Below are 19,852 nucleotides of genomic sequence, written 5' to 3'. Positions count from 1 at the left end.
CCAAAATGCCATCTTAAGAAACCTGACTCAGCTATCGCTTCATTCTAGAAACACTTGCAATCTCTAGCAGATTTTCCTACTTTCCAGGCTTTTAGCTTTCCATGCGCGTGTGCCTGGACCACCTACTGAGGTTGTTCCACAAGGCAGAAAATAATTCATCGTCTAAAAATGATGAATCCTTTCCTAGCAGCTGTTTTAAAAAACATATCTAAATACAGAAACTATAAAAAATGAACTGCAAGAGCGACACAATGGTTCCAATACAGAATATAATCCTAACAGCGCTGTTTGATGATGACCGTGAAAACATTTCCAAGTTCTTGGAAACCAAGAGGTTTTAGAAGGTGCTAAAAAGAAGAGGAGCTGAGAACCTGCAAGTCCAACTGTAACATTGCTGAACATAGGAGCGTGTCTCTCTTGCACATGTTCAGGTTAATGTATAGGAATAAAAGAGACGAGCTCACTGAACCTAACTCGTGTTCCGTTGTGAGTGTGGTGAAAGACCAGAGCACCTTCATCAGCACTGCTAACATGAAGCCGGATCCACAGCGGTGTAACTCCATTCAGAATCTGAGCCACGCTATCAGAAATGTATCCATACGAATGTGCCAGAATTGAAATTCTCATTATTGAGCGCAACAATAGCAGTAGGAAGCAAAGGAGATGATGATTGTAAAATAATTGCCTGCCTCCACCTGCTGAGGAAAAAAGTGGCATTTTTTGTGTTATATGGATATATTATATAATGTCTTGCATTAGTAGAAATTTATTTCTCTCTATTTTTAGTACTATATCTGCATTACCCATAGATACTACATAATCCAGAGATACTCTTATTCTAATTACTTTACCATACATGTTAGAATTATTCCTAGTCTTTGTCCCTTTCTCCCTTTTATTCTTTCATATAAAGACATTAAATAGCTTCAGACAAATATCATAAAAGTGTTCTGTGGAACTATTGGTTCAGTTGCGTCACAGACATAGGGTGATGTAAGATGTGGAGGATATATTTATAGCACTGGTTGTGTTCAGAAAAATTGCTGAAATATTTTTTCAGTGAAAAATATGGGTTTCATCAAAAGCTAAAATATTTTAAGCACATGGATTTAAATTATTTTTTTTCCTAGAAAAAGTAACTTTAAGAAGAAAACCAGGTGATTTCCAAAAGCATTGGAAGTTAATTTGATAACTTTGAATTCTTTTTTTTACTTATGTGGATTTCCCTGCTTTCTTTACATTGTTGTATAAAAATACAAGCATCCTACTTGCTGAAATGGAAAAACTTATGTCTTAAAACAAGAGACAAAAGTCAAAAACCACCCTGAGCAAGAGAAGAAGCAATTCTGTTCTAGACCCTTATATATTTAAAAAAATGCAATACCTCCACTATGATTAGATATTACAAATACCTGTGTTTTCTGTTTTCTTATTGTGAACATCTGCTGAGGAGGATTAATTGTAAACAAACAATATCAATGACAGAAGGTTGAAAAGTAAAGTCAAAGGAGCTATTAAGTTTACTGTGAAGAATGGTTTTTTATTTTGTTTTTTATACAAGGAACAGTTGGTGGTATTTATGTCAGAAAGCATTTCATGACTGGTTTAAAGAACCTGGTTTAAAGTCTTTCTCTAAAGAAATAGAACATGTAGCCAAGATTGTGCCTCTTGCTTCACGTTAGTATAATTATGAAGAACACACCCAGCTGGAATAATGAAATAGCACCGTATTGCAGTCACTGTTCCCAGTTTGTGAGGCTTGGTTGTGGGGAAATGGAAGTATATATCAGGAAAGGGAGTTCTCTCTACACGTTTCCTTTTTTGTTTTGCTTTGTTTTAAATGCAGACAGTCTCTTTCAAAGGAAATCTCAAAGTTTTTGTTCTGTCAATAAAAGTCCCTGCCAGTGTTTATCTCCCGTCTGTGACCTTGCCTGGAATACAGAGCACAAAAGCTCTGGCATTTGTGCGTGCTGAGGATAACACGAAAGCCAGATCTTAAGCGTGTAAGTTACAATATCTTGTGTGAAGAATGTAGGACTCTGTATCAGCACATTTTTCTTCCTCGTTTCCACATTTATTGACACTCTTTAAGGCTAATAAAAACAAGTAAGAAGGGATCATTTCATAAACTTTTGACTGCAGAGTGAAAACCAGACAAAGTCAACCAGAAGCAGCCAGAAGAACCAACATTGCGATCACTGGATTTTCATTCATCTCTTCCACTAAGGACTTTGACTTCCTTTGCTTTCCTAAATTTGTCAAGCCACAGTAACACTGTGGCATACATGCATTAGCAGAGCGGAAATACTAGTAAGAATGTACAAGAGGGACCTCTTCTACAGTTTCATGGGATAAATCTGTTACCTAGTTTATGATCTTGATTTTACTGTCTCTTGCCCCAGTTGTACTTTATTTTGTAACCCCAAAATAAATTTGCAATTTATTTTGTAAGAAATCAGTGGGATTTATTCTACTATATTATTAGTATCCAGTTGTCATATAATATTTTCAGCAGTAGATCTTGAAGCGTTTTGTAGAAGGGATGACCTACATTTACAGATGGAGAAACACAGGCGCTGAGACAGAAGCACCCTGACTTTCATATTGACGTTGAAAAGCAGAAGAAAATTACATTTTCAGACACAAAAACAATTTGCTCAGGGTCACTGCCTTGTTGTATTTGAAAGCTCAATGTACAGCTGAATAGGAAAGATGTACTATCATTGGTAAAGCTCGCTTAAATTAAGCTAGCATATAAGGGAATCAAAATGGTAATAGTAGGAGAAACAAGTATGTAGGAAGCAAAATATTTCACTATAAGAAGCCTGAGACCAGTGAATGTAACAACAAAGGAGTATTTTGATCCTGGGTTCCTTTTGGGGGAATACAAAAAGTGAGAAGAAAGGCCGCACATAGCCCTTTCCCTGATTAATAACTGTACAGTTTGCACTTGGAAATCTGAGTCACTAAAGTTACGTCATTGGCCCCTGACAGTCCTTATGCATACAGACTGGTCTTTTTTGTCAGCTCTGGATGGTGACAGAAAAGAAGCACCACCTCAGCTGTCATCAGAAGCAGGTTTCAGTTCAGGTTGCTGTTGGAAACTTCCAAATGCAGGACTGCAACTGTTATTGCAGACTCATGTCAACATCTGTAAGGCAATGAATGAGTCTTGTATTCTGAAAGGGTAAATATTCCCAAGCCTTATGGCTATTAGAAGAAAGATGTGTTTTCATATCAACTGCCATTTATCTTTTTCTTAATTTTCATGTTTTGTGCGGTTTAGTTTTTTGTACAACTGAGACATGACAGCTTTTACATGAATGCAATGGAAATGCCAATTAATACAAAATAAGATTATATTCATTATAAATGATCGCTTACTAAAATGCATCAAATGCTGCTTTTATAACTCAGTGCCTTTTTTTTTTGTGACAATATTCCAAAGTAATTATTCCATCTGCTGGTCAATCCTCTGTTGAGCCAGTCAAAGATGGGAAAAGAAAATAAGACAAAGTAAATTAGTTTGGCTTTAATGAAACTCTAGTAAAACAATTATTGACTGCGTCTTTGGTCAAACTGAGGTGGAACTATTAGTGATCATCAGAATGAGGTTATTATTTTCTGTGTAATGTTTTTACTATAAGGTGGGTTACTATGGTAAAATGAAAGTTGCTCAGGTTTGTTTGGCAAATGAAATTTGATGTAAAAATTTTCAATAGTACTGTCAGTTCACTCTCCCAAGATGATTTTTAAAGTATTTTTCCTTCTTGCTCTCATTCTTTTTGTTGCTATGCAAAGCTACAAAAGCCACTCAGCTCCTAATTGAAACATTCTTCAGATAATTTACTGGAATGTAGGATTGTGGTGAAATGTGTAAATAAATGTGTATTTCTCCTCTGAAATTCTCATACTTTTTCTTGTGGGACTTTTTTTGTTGATTTCTTTGCCTCCATTAGGGCTAAATTAGATATCGACTAATAGTATCTATATTCCAGTACTGCTAAGACATGTTTTGTGACTCTCTCAAGATCCGGTATATTTTATTTAAAAAAAATTCTAAGAATAATGTTAGAAATGAAATTTTCACTGAAGAACACCGTCACCCTCTTTAGATAGCCTTCTGTACTCATTTGGTATTCAATTTGCAGGATAGTAGAAAATCAGTCCATGTTTTATTATTTAACATTTTTATTATTTAAAAACTTTGCAAATATAGTTAATATTTCAAGAAAGAATGAGTTTAAACAAACACATTTCAGTCTGAGCTGGGCATAATTTATTCATTGCAAACTGTACTAAGTGATTAAATATCTCAGTTATGTATATTGATTGTGTTTCCTGAAAAATATCTGAAACATTTGGAATAAGAGGAGGACGAAGTCTTCCTACTCTTTCTAATGCTGGTTTCACCTGGGCTGGTAATCAGAGTCTTTGTTACTTGGTCGGGGATGGAAATGTCACATGTAAATGCAACTATTGGATGCAACTAGCAGTCACCTTACAGAAAATATTTCTGTAAGGGGAGGGATTTAAGGAATAAATACTGCAGGCACGATCTCTCCGCTAACAAATCACACATCATGTTGAACACATAAGCAAATTTGAATCAGAAGGGTACATAGTTTCTGTAGGACCAATTTTACAAGCCTAAAGTTGCTCAGAACAGATCTGGTGCTGTTTATCCCTTGAGTTCTGCTGCAGGAAGATGGGAGAAGTTAATTGGGAAAAGCTACAGTGAGGCAAGAAAGTGGTGTAGAAAGTCTTGAGGAAAGCATGGAAAAGTCAACCAGGACCTGGCTGCTCCATAGACCTATGTAGCTGCTTAACCAAGGACAGAGGAAAGTCTTCTGGCAAATGATATTTTCAATTATATCCAAATTAAATTCAGATACACTGAAGAAGTAGGGTCTTGCGTTTGGATGGAAATTGCTTATGGGTGCTTTTGTTTATATGAAAAGCAATGTGGATTTTAAGCCTTAAATGGGCTCGCTTAGAAATATGAAGAATTAAATTCTATTTCTAAGCAAGGGTCTTCGTTTTCCACCTCTTCCATCCAGACTTTAAGTATCTAGCTGTGGAAAATACTATTTTATCTGCTTCCAAAGCATCTGCTTTGTGTTGTTAAAAAAAATCATTTTTGTAGTTTATTGCTTTGACCCTTGTTTCTCAGTCCCTACATTAAATCTCTCATTTTTACGTCAAACGTGGGTTGCTTGTCCTCACACTTAAGGCCTTTGCTTGCCTGTCCTCTCATTTGCTGTTGCAATGGTAACTCTTAGCCCCAACCAGACCATGGTGACTTTCTCTATTGCTCACATTCATGTCACCACTGATGCTGCTTCTTGAGGGAGAAGATACCACTAACATCTGCAAAGCTGTTGTGTTATTATCCTTCAGAATCCTCCTTAAAACTCTCTGGGTTTGTGCTGCTTGTATAAATTTTGACAAAAGATTAGACAGCTGGAGGTCTGAGACAACCAGCCTATCGTGCTGACCAGTACTGCATTTTTTGGTACTTTCCCATCTGGCTGTCTCTTCCCATCTGTTTTTTCTTGTCTTGTTCTTAGATTTTAACCAGTTCAGGGCAAAGGTCATCTATTAATTAATGATGATGCAGCCCAACTACATTATGCACAGTGTAGCCTATTACTAGAACATATAGTCTGCAAGGGAAATAAAATTAATAACAACAAACACCTCAGTAATAGCAGTAAATCCTTTTTAGACTTTCCTTTTTATTACTTTTATAGGATTAAGTCATGAGGAAACACTTAGGTTAGTTCAAGATACATAACATTGCTTTTATTTTCAAGTATTATCTAAGAAGTGTCTGAAGAAATTTTGCAATATTTCAAATATTGCTGTTAGGAATCCCTGTATGTTTTGAATTTCTAAATGTGACCAGTGTAGTCCTGTCCCTTAAATGCTGTTAGTTCTGTCTTGTCAAAAATGTGGTTTGTTCTGCAAATACTCAGGATTTCTGTTAAGAACTTCACATTGTCTTTACTATACTGTAGTTGTAATCTGTGTGGTTTCACAGTTTCCCAAGGAGAATTCATTTAATGAATTCAACCTTCAGGTTTTTTATCTGTTTGTGGGCTTATGTCACATAGTCATAATATTTTGTTTGTATGGATATGTAATATTTTTACATGCAAATGATTTGCAATCTATTTTGCTTTTTGCAGAGGACAAGATGTGTGCAGAGTGAATTCATTATCCTTTACATATTCAATAATTTTTATTTTACTTAAATATATACCATATAAATAAGATTGGTTTTCTGCATGTGCTTTCATATTTTCTGTAGCTATTTACTTGGAGTGAATGCTTTGAATGTTCCACAAGGCTGATCTAGGAATTTGGATCTAAAGATAGTGTGTTATTATTGGCATGTGTTTACATAGTTTAGGATGCAATGCCCCATTAATTTCATATTGTTTTATTTTATTTTTCATGTACCAGACCTTAATGATAAAATAGATGAATGGCACTGCTATAGTTGAAATATTAGTCTGAAATGTACTTCATGCTATGTACACAGAAGTGAGAAAGACCTCCTTGATGACCATCACTGTTGCTTAGGGAAAGCTTTCAGCAAACATTTCTGGTCTTTTCACAGAATCCTTGCAGATTGAGACGTTTCTATTATCCCAGGGACCAGCGAGGAAAGGCATAAAACTGTACAAACATAATCTGAGTATATTCTGAATTGCTTCCCTCTTAGTGCTTCAACCCTTAGGATAAATCACTGTGGACTCTTACCCAGTTCCTATAATTCACTGCTAGTTCTCAGTAATCAAAAGTAAAATGCAGGCTTGATTCAAGCGTGCATTTCCCATTGTTTTGCACTTGCTTATTGCCTAAAGTGCTATCGTAAGTATCATGTAAGCCTGCCAAGATTGCTGGTGTCTGAAATATTTCTTTAATGTGAGACTTTTTCTAATGCCAAAGCCAGTGCATGGTATTTTGACAACTTTCTGCTAGCATGTTTTATACACATTCCGTAAATTCACATTAGTTTATTTTGCATGCCAGTAGGAAAGAAACCTGTAAAATTGAAAGAGCTGGAAGGAAGAAATGAAGAATACACATTTTATCTAAAGCGATTGACAAAATAATTGATAAAGCAAAGTAACGTGAGATGATACTAGATAAACAGAAATAAAAATTTTCAAGGAAAATTTTCGGTTTAGTATCTGAAATTGCATGGGGAGGCAAGCCACAAAGGTGACGGTTGATTCTGTCCCCTTTTTATTGTTCGTTTTTTTCCTATTGCTCATACTGTTAGAACAAAGTAACCAAGACTGAGGCCACTGACAGTCCCCAAAGAGGAGAGTTCTTACCAATTAGTTGTGAATGAACTTTTCTTAAAAGAAAATATCAAAACAAAGATTCCTGAAATTACCGTGTTAATCACTCTCCCTCTGCTTTAACTCATGTTGGAGCTTCTACAAGAGAAGCAGTGATTTTGGAAGTGACTGAATCCCTGAAGTCCCACTGAAATACGTTTCTGAGTGGTAGACCTTATTTGAGATGGCATTTTTTACATTCCATGTGTACTTCTATTGAAAGTAAACTATATTTTGATGAGGACATTATTAAGTCCATATATTTAATGTATGTGTGTGTCACAAGAAGGCAAGTAATTGCTTCATGTATGTTTCAAATTCCCATAAGCCATCACTGAAACATGCAATCCCTCCCCTTGAATACTCTTTCCCATCCCTCTGGTGCCTTTTGTTCTGGCAGAAGCATTTATGTGGCCACATAGAAAGCCACATCTGACAGCTGAGGAGTTAAAACTAATTCAGGAAAAACGAAATGTAAGAAGAAGAGTGTTGCTTATCTGGGTGGAAAGAGATTCAGCTTCATGTTGCCTAAAACTCTGATGATTAGGGCTTTGCCAAACACAGACCCGGTGGCTAAAAGACTATTTCACAGTTGAGCAGATGCCCAACCAATATTAATATTTACAAAGCAGAAGGCAGCTGCCAGCAGCGTGGTTGACCACAGACTGAAATTCCTGATTGACTTACAAATAAATATGTCCTTAGAAGAAAGGGGAAGGGAGCGAGGAAAGGGAATGATAATATCTGGCAACCTCAGAGGGACCCCCAAGAATCGGGGGGCTATATCAGGGAAAAACAGGGATGTAAAAGCCAGTGTCCTTCCCCAGCCCAACAGCTGTTTTCTCTGAATGCAGTCTGAGGACACCAAATAGGAAATAGAACTGAGTCTCTAAACCCACAGGTTAAGCAGTCATTTATAGTCGGTCCTATGAATCCTGGGAGGGAGACGCATCTGGGATGTGTTTCTGCAATGCGAAGGTGGAGCGATTGTCTTTCTCTTTTGTCAATTCTGCCCTTATAAGGTGATGGCAAGTGTGTTGTCAACTTTTATTTTATTTTTCTTCTTGTAACTTTAAGCTTGTGTTAGAGGTGATTTCAAGGAGATGGTTAAGAAAGAACAACTTAAAGCCATTTGCATCCTTGACATGGAGATTCTCTAGTAGTACTAAGTATCCTGGTGTTGACAGAATAAGACTGTACTTGTCCTTTTAGCTGCAAGAGCTAGTGTGGGAGCTGGAAGACTGGGGACTGATCACTCTTCCAGTGATCAGCATTAACGAAGTAAACTTTCTGTCAGCACCAGTTAGGGGAAAGAAGCACTGAAGTCTTAAGGGAGCTTATAAGAGCAACATGATAAAATGTCCTGCTTTTGATACCATTTTCCTGACTCCTTTTTGTGGTAAATTGAGAATATCACTCTAGATAAATCTTATTAACTTTCAGATGCAAAATTAATAATTTGAAGGTAATTTGGTGGACTATAATATCAATTAACTCTTTCTATAAGGGAAAATATTGCATCTAATAAGGAACTAATAAGCATTTTTCATCAACAGAACAAAAGATTTTAGCTCTTAACTGATAGCCACTGAAAAATAACCAGTCAAAAAAAGGCAAATAATATTAGCATACAGAGCTGAGTGTGAACATACTTTACAGTTTGGAAATGAATGACAAGCACATCTGCCAGATGTTGCCAAGATGTTACTGAAATACAAGCAATCGGGGCTATTCACTGTAGCAAGTGAAGTTATGGAAGAGGCATAGTTGTTCTCATTTGTCATGTATACCAATGCATTCATTTCTGAGATTTCCTTCAAGCATCAAAATTATTTTAAGCACCTACATTTTCAGATTTGGGGCAAGGGAAAAATATTTCTACAGGTGGAGAGACAACAATTCAACCATTCTACATGTAAAATGCATTTGTATCAAATTGCTTTAATTGTAAAATAAGCAAAACCCTCCAATCTCAAGATCAAGCTCAGTCTGGCTGCTACTAGTATAATGTTTGTATTTTATTGCTATTACTCTGCTGTTAGTGGAGATTAATATCGCTTATGACCACCACTGAAAAATGCGATGACTTATCTGGAGTTTGCTTCAGGAAGAAAATTCTGTACTGCTTCAGTAAGTCCTATTTCTCCAAATAACTTACATACAAAATGTGAAGCATCTGGTTGACTCTGGAAGCTCGTGTTGTCTGCTAGGAACTTGCTAGATAACTTTACAATATTCCATTAGCTGGCATAGACTTTTTAAATTTTGCTTCTGGGATTTTGCAGAAGATCTTGCAATCTGCTTGCTAAACAGTGGTCTCTTCAGGGATAATCAGGAGGGTTGACATCTTTGGCTGCAAAGTACGGACCTAGTGATACAGTCCTGAAATGGATAAAATCTGTCATGCGTCATACACAGTGGGTGGATATTGGCAGTATTGGTGGTTTCCTGACTTGCCGTCTTCTGATGTTGATTCAGCTTGTATCTTATCTATTCGAAGCATTTCATTTTCTTCTTGTGTCCCCAGCATAGCATTAATGCGGTAGCCATCTCTAAGTCCACAAAATAAAAATATCATCTTCAATATTTGACTCTGTCTGTAGCTGGATATGAAAATTACTGGTCTTTCCTGTTATCTTTAGCTTATCTAACAAGAAAAGACACTTCTCAGAATGACTTCAAAATTTTCAGATTAATATATTTAATAAAAAGCTGTGGACTTTGCATTAGTTTTACTGGAATGCAACAAATATTGTCCATGTCAGAATTTCACTGGCTCTCTCCTATTTAAGTACTGTTTTGCCTACCACGAAACCCACTTGGAAAAGTAACAAATGGAAAGAGTATGGTTTTGTTATTTGTTCAAAACAAGATTAGGGTGAAGTATCTAATGAATTCAAGTTGGGCACAGAATTGTTTATTATATATCTTCTGTCATTCCAAATAACAAAAATAGTTCCCTCTCTATATATTAATTAGTCTTTTTATATTGTGAAAAATGTTAATATTTAAAACATGGCCTGACTGGCAATAAGCAAAGAAATTTTCCCCATGGATTTACTTAAGTCATTCTACTGTACCCTTTCTAGAAGTTAGTTTAACATCAGGTGGTAGTAAATGTGACAGAAAAATATTTTTATGTTGTTGTGTTCTTTTTTTTTTCTTTTGAGACAAAGCACTTGTCACTTACAGGCATGTGGTCCTAATCTGAAAGATGAATTGGTTCATTCACTTCAAGTACCGCATAACCATTCACACACCATCGAGCTTAACACTATTAAAGGGTAATTTCCCCTGTGGGAGCTATGCCCAATACAGCCGCAATCTCTACACAGTGTCTTTTTATCTTTCCATGGCAGGTAAGGAGATTTAAATAAAAGGCTTCATCAAGAGTGCAATCACAGACATATTCTTCCTATTGAAATATCCATGAAACAGCAAATAAACACTCCTAAAAATCTTAATGCTCCTAAACGTTACCAAGGAGACTTCAGTGTACACTTCGCACTTTGAAATTTTGTGTTGGAATCAAAGCATGTGAGGTGCCTCATGGGCTTGGCAATAGAGGACAGGAAATATTATGGGAAAATTTGCATTTCCTATTAAATTCTGAATGTAGTAAAACATTTCAGAATAATCAAGCAGTATATTTTGCCTTCATCTCTCATAATTGCCATGATTTTTTTTTAAATTTCTCATCATTTCTTTAGTTTGCCTACAATGACTCATTGAACACCCTCTTATTATAGGTTCTATATTCTAGCAAAGACGATAATGAGGTCTATGGTGAGGTTTTCTTTAGAACATAGTATTTTCACATGTTCTTTCTCAAATATTTGGGGGCTAAAGTATTATCTGCAATATTTTTGCTTGGTTTCACCTAAAGATGAATTGTCCAGGGATGCCAAGAAAATTATGCTTTCTGAGTAAAGTATGAAAAGTTATAGAAATCATTCTAACTTCCTTTTTTTCTGTAAGAAGAGACAGTATTTTGTCACCCTTTCTGCTTTCACCATTAAATTGCTTTCCTTCTAAGATCTTTTTTTGCATTCACACTAGAATGAACAGGCTTTATTTTTGAATTAATTTTTTGTAACTTAAGGTCACAGAGTGTGTTGTCTCTGACTTGAATGGGGTCAACATTTAAGTCTAAAACTTTTTTGTAAATGAATGCACTTTTGGGCCCAGACTCACAGCTCAGAATTAGCTTGTTAGTGAAGCCAAACCAATTTACATGCCTTGTAGATAAGAACTTGAAGCTTTGCCAGAGCATAGGGCATATTTGCAAAACTGTTTTGATAAAATCTGAGTAACCTAAGTGCTATTCTTCATGTCAGGGAAGCCCTGCTGAGATTCGCAAGACCTCTCTGTGATAGTCTCAACTGGAAGCCGACTTGCTTGGCTTTCTTAAATCACATAAAAATTCAGGTTCTGCTCAAAGTACTGAAGTTGATATGTCAACAGTGCTGGCCTTTTACCCAAGAGTTCAGGGCTTAGCACATTAATAAATCACAGCTTCCCAGATACTAATTCTCTCTTGTGCCTGAGGGAAGTTAACTCACTTCTTCCAAATGAATATGTTACCCTGAAGTAATCAAAGGCAAAGGGAACATTCTCTGCATTTTATTGAAGCTATTTACTTTGCATTGACTAAAGCCAAGCCTCAGTTGAGTCAAAGAACATGGAAGTGTGAGCATTTGGCTATCCATAGCAATTCATCACTCATCTGAAAGGAGGAAGAAAAATAGGAAATGCTGAGTTTCAATCCTCTTCTCTGAAAAATACTTCACTATTATATACTAAGCATTCTTTGGATCAAGCCTTTAATCCAAAAAGTGGTTTGCAATTTTTTACCAGATGAGACCCAAATTGGAAACTGAATATCTATTTTTTTTTTACTTGAAGTGATTTGAAACCACACAGCATAAAGACTCCCACACAAAGTTTTGTTCCACGGAAATTTCTACACTGAACTCTTCAATTTTTCCCATAAGTGCAAGCTGTCAAGAGCAGAGCTTGTCAAAAGCACTTAGATATTTCTCACATTACGTACTTAGTTATTAGTATTGTTTGCCTGGGATGTTCATAATGGATAAAATTCATCCATAGGCAGAGGGGCAGCTAAGGACTGCGTGCCACTTAATTCCTGTGTAGGCCTGCATATTAGCCTTAAAGTAGAAATTAAGTGGAACATGGCCTTCCCTCTCTCCCCTCTCCCAACAGGACTGTTAGATGTAAATCACAATACCTAAAATAAGTAGAAAAGTCTCCTTGACAAACTGTATGGAATTAAAAAATCTACATGAACTCTCACTGCTAAATCCAAGCAGCAGATTTACTTGATTTTGTAGTGCATTAAAGAGGACAGAGTGCAGTGGTCAGGAAGTCCCTTGTCAATTTGCCTGCCATAAAGCTAGTTTTAACCTACAGCTCTAGTGGTGAGAGGCAAGCTGAATCCCTTGCTGGTCTCAGGGAGTGAATTCATCTGTTGAGCTGGGCTCTAAGAACAGGATTTTCTTCTAAAACTGGAAATATCATTAATATGCCACAGAAAATGTCAGGGGTTTAGAGCTATCCTTTTATAGCTCTTAAAAATAATCTTTTTTAAAAATAAAATCAAAGTGAAATTAAACGTAAAAGATAATAATTTTCCATTGAAGTGTGATATTAAGTACTCAAAAGTCTGGTAATGAAAATGTTCCCACAGTAGACATAACCTGTCATCAGATTTCACAGGTGACTTCTCTCTAAGCATTCAGTGTACTTTGAATGTTGGTGAAAGGTAATAAAAATACCTAGATATGTAAGATGGATAAGTTCATCATAATGTGAGATTTGATGAGTATTTTTTCTATGCTTGTATATGAATTATAGTTAATTTTACTTAGATTCTTAAGATTAAATCATAAAACACAATAGGATTCATCTTACATTCACTCTGAACATAATGTAATTTTGAGATAGTAAGTAGAAGAAAAGTTCATTCAGGGGTTTAACATATCTGTGTACCAGACTGAAGGTCCTGTGTAGCCTATAAAAGATAGGATTTTTTCCCTATGCAAAACAATGTGAAAAAAATTGCATTTCATGCAAAATCATGTGCAAATCACATACTGCCAATATTCTCAAGCGTGCAAAAATTATGAATAAAAATGCAAATAGTATTGTTGGATTAGATATCATTTCTTTACAGATACAAATAAAAATAACTTGTTCTTTTTGCTGTTATGTTTCTGAGCCTTCCAGTATAGTCAGTCAGTTTAAAACCCTGTTGCCCTCCTGTTTTCATTTTTGATGAAATCAGTTTAAAACATGGAATTTTTTTACATCATAATTTCATTAACAATTTTGCTGCAATGTTTTTAAGATGCATTCTCAATAAAGTATTTGCTAAAAATTTCTGTCCTATGCAAGAGTTAGTTCCGTTTATAGCTCTATCAGTTCAAAGAAACCCTTAATTGGATTATTTGATTCATTCTATGGACTATATCTAGTAGAACTGGGGGGGTTTTTAAAAAGTGCATTTGAAGAAATAGAAAATTATAAAGATAAAAGAACTTTGTTTTCACTAAAATTACATCATGGAAAACCTCAAGATTTTGGCTGTGTTTGGTTGGGTTTTTTAGTTGGTTTAGTTTTTTATTTAAATCAACAAACAGGCTTAATTTTATAGTGCTGGCAAGGGGATTGATAAAACTAAAATCATTTCACTTTTTTAATGTATATTTTCTGGACCAACGGTAAAAGATAGAATCGCTTTAAGAGATTCTGTTCTTCCTGATTGAGGTACTGCATATTGAACACATTAAAAATGTTGGTTATGTTTTGTTTCCAAATGACTACTTTTATATCAGCTTCAACTTTTATCTACATGTCTTAAATCCAGCTATAACTGTTGTACTCCAGAGCTAAGATTTTCCGTTCTTCATGTCAATGTAGTTGTTATTAAAATAGCTAACCTCAGCAATCTATGCATATGTTCACAACTTCTTTTACATTCTGCAGTAAAAATAAACTGATTTATAAACAAACGAATGATCTTTGAGACACCGTAGGAATAAAGTAGCTGAGTGAGGAAGAAGTTATTCGTGAATCTGCCACTGCACATGTAATAAACTGGGCATTTGACTTACAGAGAGAGAGAGGAGAATGGAGCAGTCAGGTTAATTGGATTCAAATATTATTTCCTTTATTTTAAGCCTGTTGTATTCATATTTAAGAAAATAAGTGTACACAAAAACTGAAGTATAGATAAGCAGATTATAATTATTTTATGCTTTTAATGTTTCCAGTGTGGTATTTTTCTCTGTCGCAGGAGATAGAGCTAAAGAAATCTTCAAATAGTTATCAGATTGCACTTTATGAATATCCACAAGCAATTTAGACCTATCTAAGCTTCCTCTGACTTCCAGAAGTACTTGGTTACAATTTTCAACCAGTAGTTATTGGCCAGTGGATGGTTTGCTGTTGTATTTGTCATGTTCTGTTCCTGACTGGAGCTCTGTTGCTCAGTTGTTGTTCGACAGGGAAGCCAGAGAGAGCTTCTGGTTCCTGTTTTGATTGTCCTAACTGACAGAAGCAGATTTTCACTGCAGAGAATTAGGTTTATAAATTTCTAGTTCTTTTTCCATCACTATTTTGTAGTAATTGCTTGCAAGTGATTATTTTGTCAGTCAGTTCTGCCAGTAAATGTTGGCTAAAATGTGTGCAGAGCACAACATAGATGAGGAATAAATACAGTCAAAGTAAATGCAATATTTCTCTTCCTGATCAGAGGAATGTGTTTGAGATATTCTCCCAAGACTTGGGAGTCTAGTAGCTGCCGTGGTAGAGGTGGTGAGTAAGCCCATGTAAAGGGCGAGCTTACTTTCTAACTTTCTGAGGGAAAAGAAGCCATTTAAGAGCAATCAAGGAAAAAGAAGTGGGAAGTTCAGTGTCTACTGGAACTGCCTGGAGGAGAAGTTGGAGAACCAGCAGCAGGTGGGACATCCTAGAAAGGGCAGGAGCAGGAGGGACAGATTGTAAATCAGTGAAGTTTTTTAGTGTTATGTGCATGTTGGAGCAAGTATACTTTCTCTGAGTTTTTAAGAACTATTCTGCACTCCTGGAAAGTAAGTAGTTTCAGGTAGACTGAGCTATTTGAAGGTCTTTGGTGTTATTCTGGGAGGGCTGAGAAGGTACAGCGGAGACAGCATCCTATCACACAATCCCGACCACAAATGAGTGTGCCAGCACAGAGGGCAATAAGGAGATGTTTTCTGAATTAGAGATGTAGCTACATTTATCTGATAATCCCTGATGTTGAAAATTAAACAACTATCTTTTGAGAATCCTTTCTTATGTATTTATAAATTCTTTTGAGTTTTAACAGGTGGAAAATATCGTGAGAAAAGCCTCCCCTCTAGCAGGACTGTTACTTCTGTTAATAACACACTATTGAGAAAGAAGTGCAGGAGCATATAAAGAATTCTTTGTGAGGGAGGATTTGTTAATTTTTAGAAGGAGAGGTGTGGGAGAAACCTGTGTTTGGATTAAAGTCATCGTGAATTTAGGCGATTCAGTGAAGCATACAGAGCTCAGTGCTGTAAGGTACTGAACCTCAGGGCTCTGATCCAAAAAAGCATTTAAATGCCTGCCTATTGTCAAGCTCCTGAATAATCTTGTAGCAGGAAATGGAATTTTTTATGTTCTTGAGGGTGTATTTCAGCGCTTTTTTGAAATAGATTCTTAGTACATTGCAGGTTTGAGCCCTTGAGAAGCAAGGAGTACCAATAAAGAAGTAAGTATAAATAGACCAACTAGAAATAATATCTTGATTTATGAAGTTACAACAAAAAACTGGGCAGGAAAGAGAGAGTTGAAGACTACAGGGTGTTGCTAACAGAAAACTTTAGTTTCTTAGTCATAGGGTGTGTTGTTACATTTGAAGAAGCTAAGACTGTAAACTAAGTTAGATATTGATGTTAATCATGTTACTGAAAATCAGAGTAATGATACTGAAATCACTATCCGATTAACTACTCAGTTTTATAATCGCATGCTGCAAAGCCGGAGTAACTCCATAATGCCAGCTGACTCTCGATTTAGCATATTCATATCATGGTTTGAGGTATGAAATGAAATGCCAGCTACAACAACAGAAGGAAGGTGTGTAAATGTATTTAAGAAGGGGAACCTATTTTGGAGGAGAAAGAGGAAGGAAATCGCTGCAGCTGTGCGCTAAATATTTGGGATTAATATAATGAAGTAGAAAATCACTTGTGTTTTTCACTCTGAATAATGCAAGTACAAGCCCTGATGGATTGTTGTCTCTCTTCCTTGGACCTTCATTATTCATGGGTTTCTCTAGGTGGACTGCAGAAATGTGACACTTCATCCTGGGATGCTGGCTAAAACAAAAGAAAAGCAGGTTGTTGAATGCTGCTGTTGTTGGATTATTATTTATTTGCTTTTGTATTTTGTTTTGTTTTGTTTTCCCCTGTGTCTCATATAAAATATTGTAGTCATCTTAGATTCCTTTGAATCATAGAACTGCACTGTCAAAAAGACACTAGTGTTCATATTGCTCCTGCATTCTTTATAATTGTAATTATATTTCTGATATGTAATTATGAAAAACAGAATACTAAGTGACTCAAAAATCTCCTTGCAACTCTGTCCCAGTAACTCAAGGTTGAGCTGTCATACCCTGAGTTTTGGTACTTGCAAAGGTGGTTAACTGGTGGTGGTGTTTTCGGTAAACTGTAAGGATAATCTATTTTTTCTAACATATTTAGATACCTAAACTCTTTGGACTCTTTCAGGATTTATAGCAGACACACAACTGCCACTCATGTCCCAATCTTCATTTTCATTTAGATGTTTAAACATCTTTGAAATTTTTCCCTTTGGTCTGATCCAATGCCTCTTGAACTCTGTAGATATTTCTGTGAGCTTTAGATAGTGTCCTAAATTAAGATCGTGACGTTTCTATGATGCCAGCATAGCATCATTTCACTTCACAGCTGGAGTTTTGAAATAAGGCTTCAGAAATGAAAACGCTTATACAGATTTAGCGGCTACCACCTAATTTTCACATTCATATTCTGCTTAAGACTTCAAAGCAAAAGTGATATCTGGAGAGAATAACAGCCTAGCTCCGATTTTCAGGCGCGTGAAGCGCTGAGCAGTGCCTGCTGATGGGCCATCAGATGGCTCTCCCAGCCTTTGCAGAGTGCCTCTTTACTGATAACTTCATAACCTCCTTTTCCCTGCCAGCTTGTGCAGTAAGAGGTGTACAACTGAATTCTGAGCTTGCGCTGAGGCGAGTCTGGGATAATAACTGACAGTAAGAAGTGCAGTGAAATCACTATATGATTAAAAAAAAAAAAGCCTAAAGCCTCTGTCAGTAGTGAGCGATCTCTCTGTTATTCTAGGATTAATACTCATTTTTCCGTCCGGGGCTTCTGCAGAGTTGACATCTGCAGAGCATAATATCAGTAGACTGCTCTGGGAAGGTCAGTTAAGAGCTTCCAAAAAAAAATCTAAGCCCTTGGAATGTTTTTATTTAAGCAAAAAGTTTTCAAATTGTATGGTAGTATTTTCATAATACCACAAAATCTAATTTCTCATAATAAACTTCTCGGGGTGTAATAGCAAACTAGCTCATTTAAACTTGCCTGCAGGGATTTCCGGTGCAGATAATCTGTGAGCATTATGCACGTTTCATTACCTGGATTCTCAGGCAGGCAGTGAAGTTATTCTTGCCATAAACATTTTCAGGAGCGAGAATTTTGACAACTGAACAGGCATGTAGGACCAGACCTTCAAACTGCGTACCGGTCTGGTATAGTTCTTTTGACTGAAAGGAAATGCCACCAATTTATCCCAGCCGAGACTCTGAGTCACGTTTTTCTAAGTGGTAGCTGATCCGTTTTCTGTGCAAACCGGTGCTTGCTTAATACTTTCTCTTTCCTGCCTTGTATTAGGACCCCCCCAGCGAACCGTTTCCCCCAAACAAGACCACGAAGAAAGGAAGCACGACAAAGTCTTGGACAAGGGCAGTGAAAGTGGGACTTCCTGTAACGAGCTGTCCACCTCAAGCTGTGACAGCCACTCAGAAGCGAGCACCCCTCAAGAAAACGCCACCAGCACTCAGCCATCCACAGCCCACCAGCCAAATACGCTGACGTTGGATCGTCCGTCGAAGAAGGCCCCGGTGCAGTGGATGCCACCACCAGACAAACGCAGGAACAGTGAACTCTTTCAAACTCTCATTAGCAAGTCCAGAGAAACAAATCTTTCCAAAAAGAAGGTATGTGAGAAGCTGAGTGTTGAGGAAGAAATGAGAAAATGTATCCAAGATTTTAAAAAAATCCACATTCCAGATTACTTTCCAGAGCGCAAACGTCCCTGGCAGTCTGAACTCTTACAGAAATATGGGTTATAGTAATCAACTCTTTCATGGCGTATCTCTGGGGCATTTGATGTTTATTAAGTTGCCACTAACTTACTGATGTCCTCCTTCTGGCCAACTCTGCCACCAGAGCTATTCCTGCTGCTTATTTCTTTCTGTGAACAGTGGATGTTGGATAGTACATGGTTTCTTTAAAAATATATATAAAAAGATAGAAACTTAAAAAATACAAAAGGCATCTCATCTAAACCACCTCATAATAGCAAAGAAAAATGTGCATGGTCAAGAAAGATGGTTTTCAAACTGTAGTCAGTTGAGCTTCATTATCGTTTCGGAACTTACAGAATAAAAATCTCAATCATCAGTTAACGCATCGGTTTATGTCACCAATAAAAATGACTCAGACTTGCTATGGATGAAGAGAAACAGGGTTTAAAATTCGATTGAACTGGTTTCAGAACTAATTCCCAACGTTCTTTCAATGTTAATGCAATAAAGCAAATACCTATTTTGCATGAGCACAATGTTACAAATAAATCACACAAGAACAAGAGGTTGTCTGTTGCTTCGAGAATTATTTGTTTGATACCAAGCCTATAAACGTAAAACGTCTAAGGGATTGAATTTACTTTGTTCTGGATCTGTGATTTTTTTGTGTGTACTGTGTTCTGTATGTAAGGATGGTGTAAATATGCCTTATACTGTTTTATTATTGCACCAACAACGTTCATCTATTAGTGCTTGTCAGGATTATTTCTGTGAAATGCAAACTTATGGCAGATTGTGAAAACTGGTTTGGTGGTCTGAAAGTTTCTGTTATGTTAGTCACGAAAATTGGAGAAAAATAAAAGAGACTTTAATGTATTTATTAAAAGAACCATCTGGTAGATTTTCTTGGCTATCGTTATCTCCTCTCTTTTTTAAAAATAGAATCAAGCAAATTGTTACTTTTTGTTTAACGTTTTCATAACTACTCTGCTGAAAAAAAACCCAAAACAAAAACACGTTTCAAGAGTGGGTGAAAAATATTTAGGGTAGTGCCATTTAATTGGAACCACCATACAGCCTCTCCAAGAGGAAGAGTTATGCTAAGAAGCAGCAG

General features: G+C 36.4%; 1 protein-coding gene across 1 annotated transcript in view; it reads left to right on the top strand.

Annotated features, from left to right (window-relative positions):
* KCTD8 (potassium channel tetramerization domain containing 8) overlaps positions 1-19,643 on the top strand; it is a 98,544-nt gene extending 78,901 nt beyond the window's left edge. Inside the window, exon 2 of the mRNA XM_076336186.1 lies at positions 18,323-19,643. Within this exon, the coding sequence (XP_076192301.1) occupies positions 18,323-18,783 (461 nt within the window). The 3' untranslated portion in view covers positions 18,784-19,643. The remainder of the gene's footprint in view (positions 1-18,322) is intronic.
* The last annotated feature ends 209 nt before the right edge of the window (positions 19,644-19,852 follow it).

Source organism: Aptenodytes patagonicus, chromosome 4 (genome assembly GCF_965638725.1).
Source record: "Aptenodytes patagonicus chromosome 4, bAptPat1.pri.cur, whole genome shotgun sequence".
NCBI lineage: Eukaryota > Metazoa > Chordata > Aves > Sphenisciformes > Spheniscidae > Aptenodytes > Aptenodytes patagonicus.
This window is presented reverse-complemented; position numbering and strand designations above follow the sequence as displayed.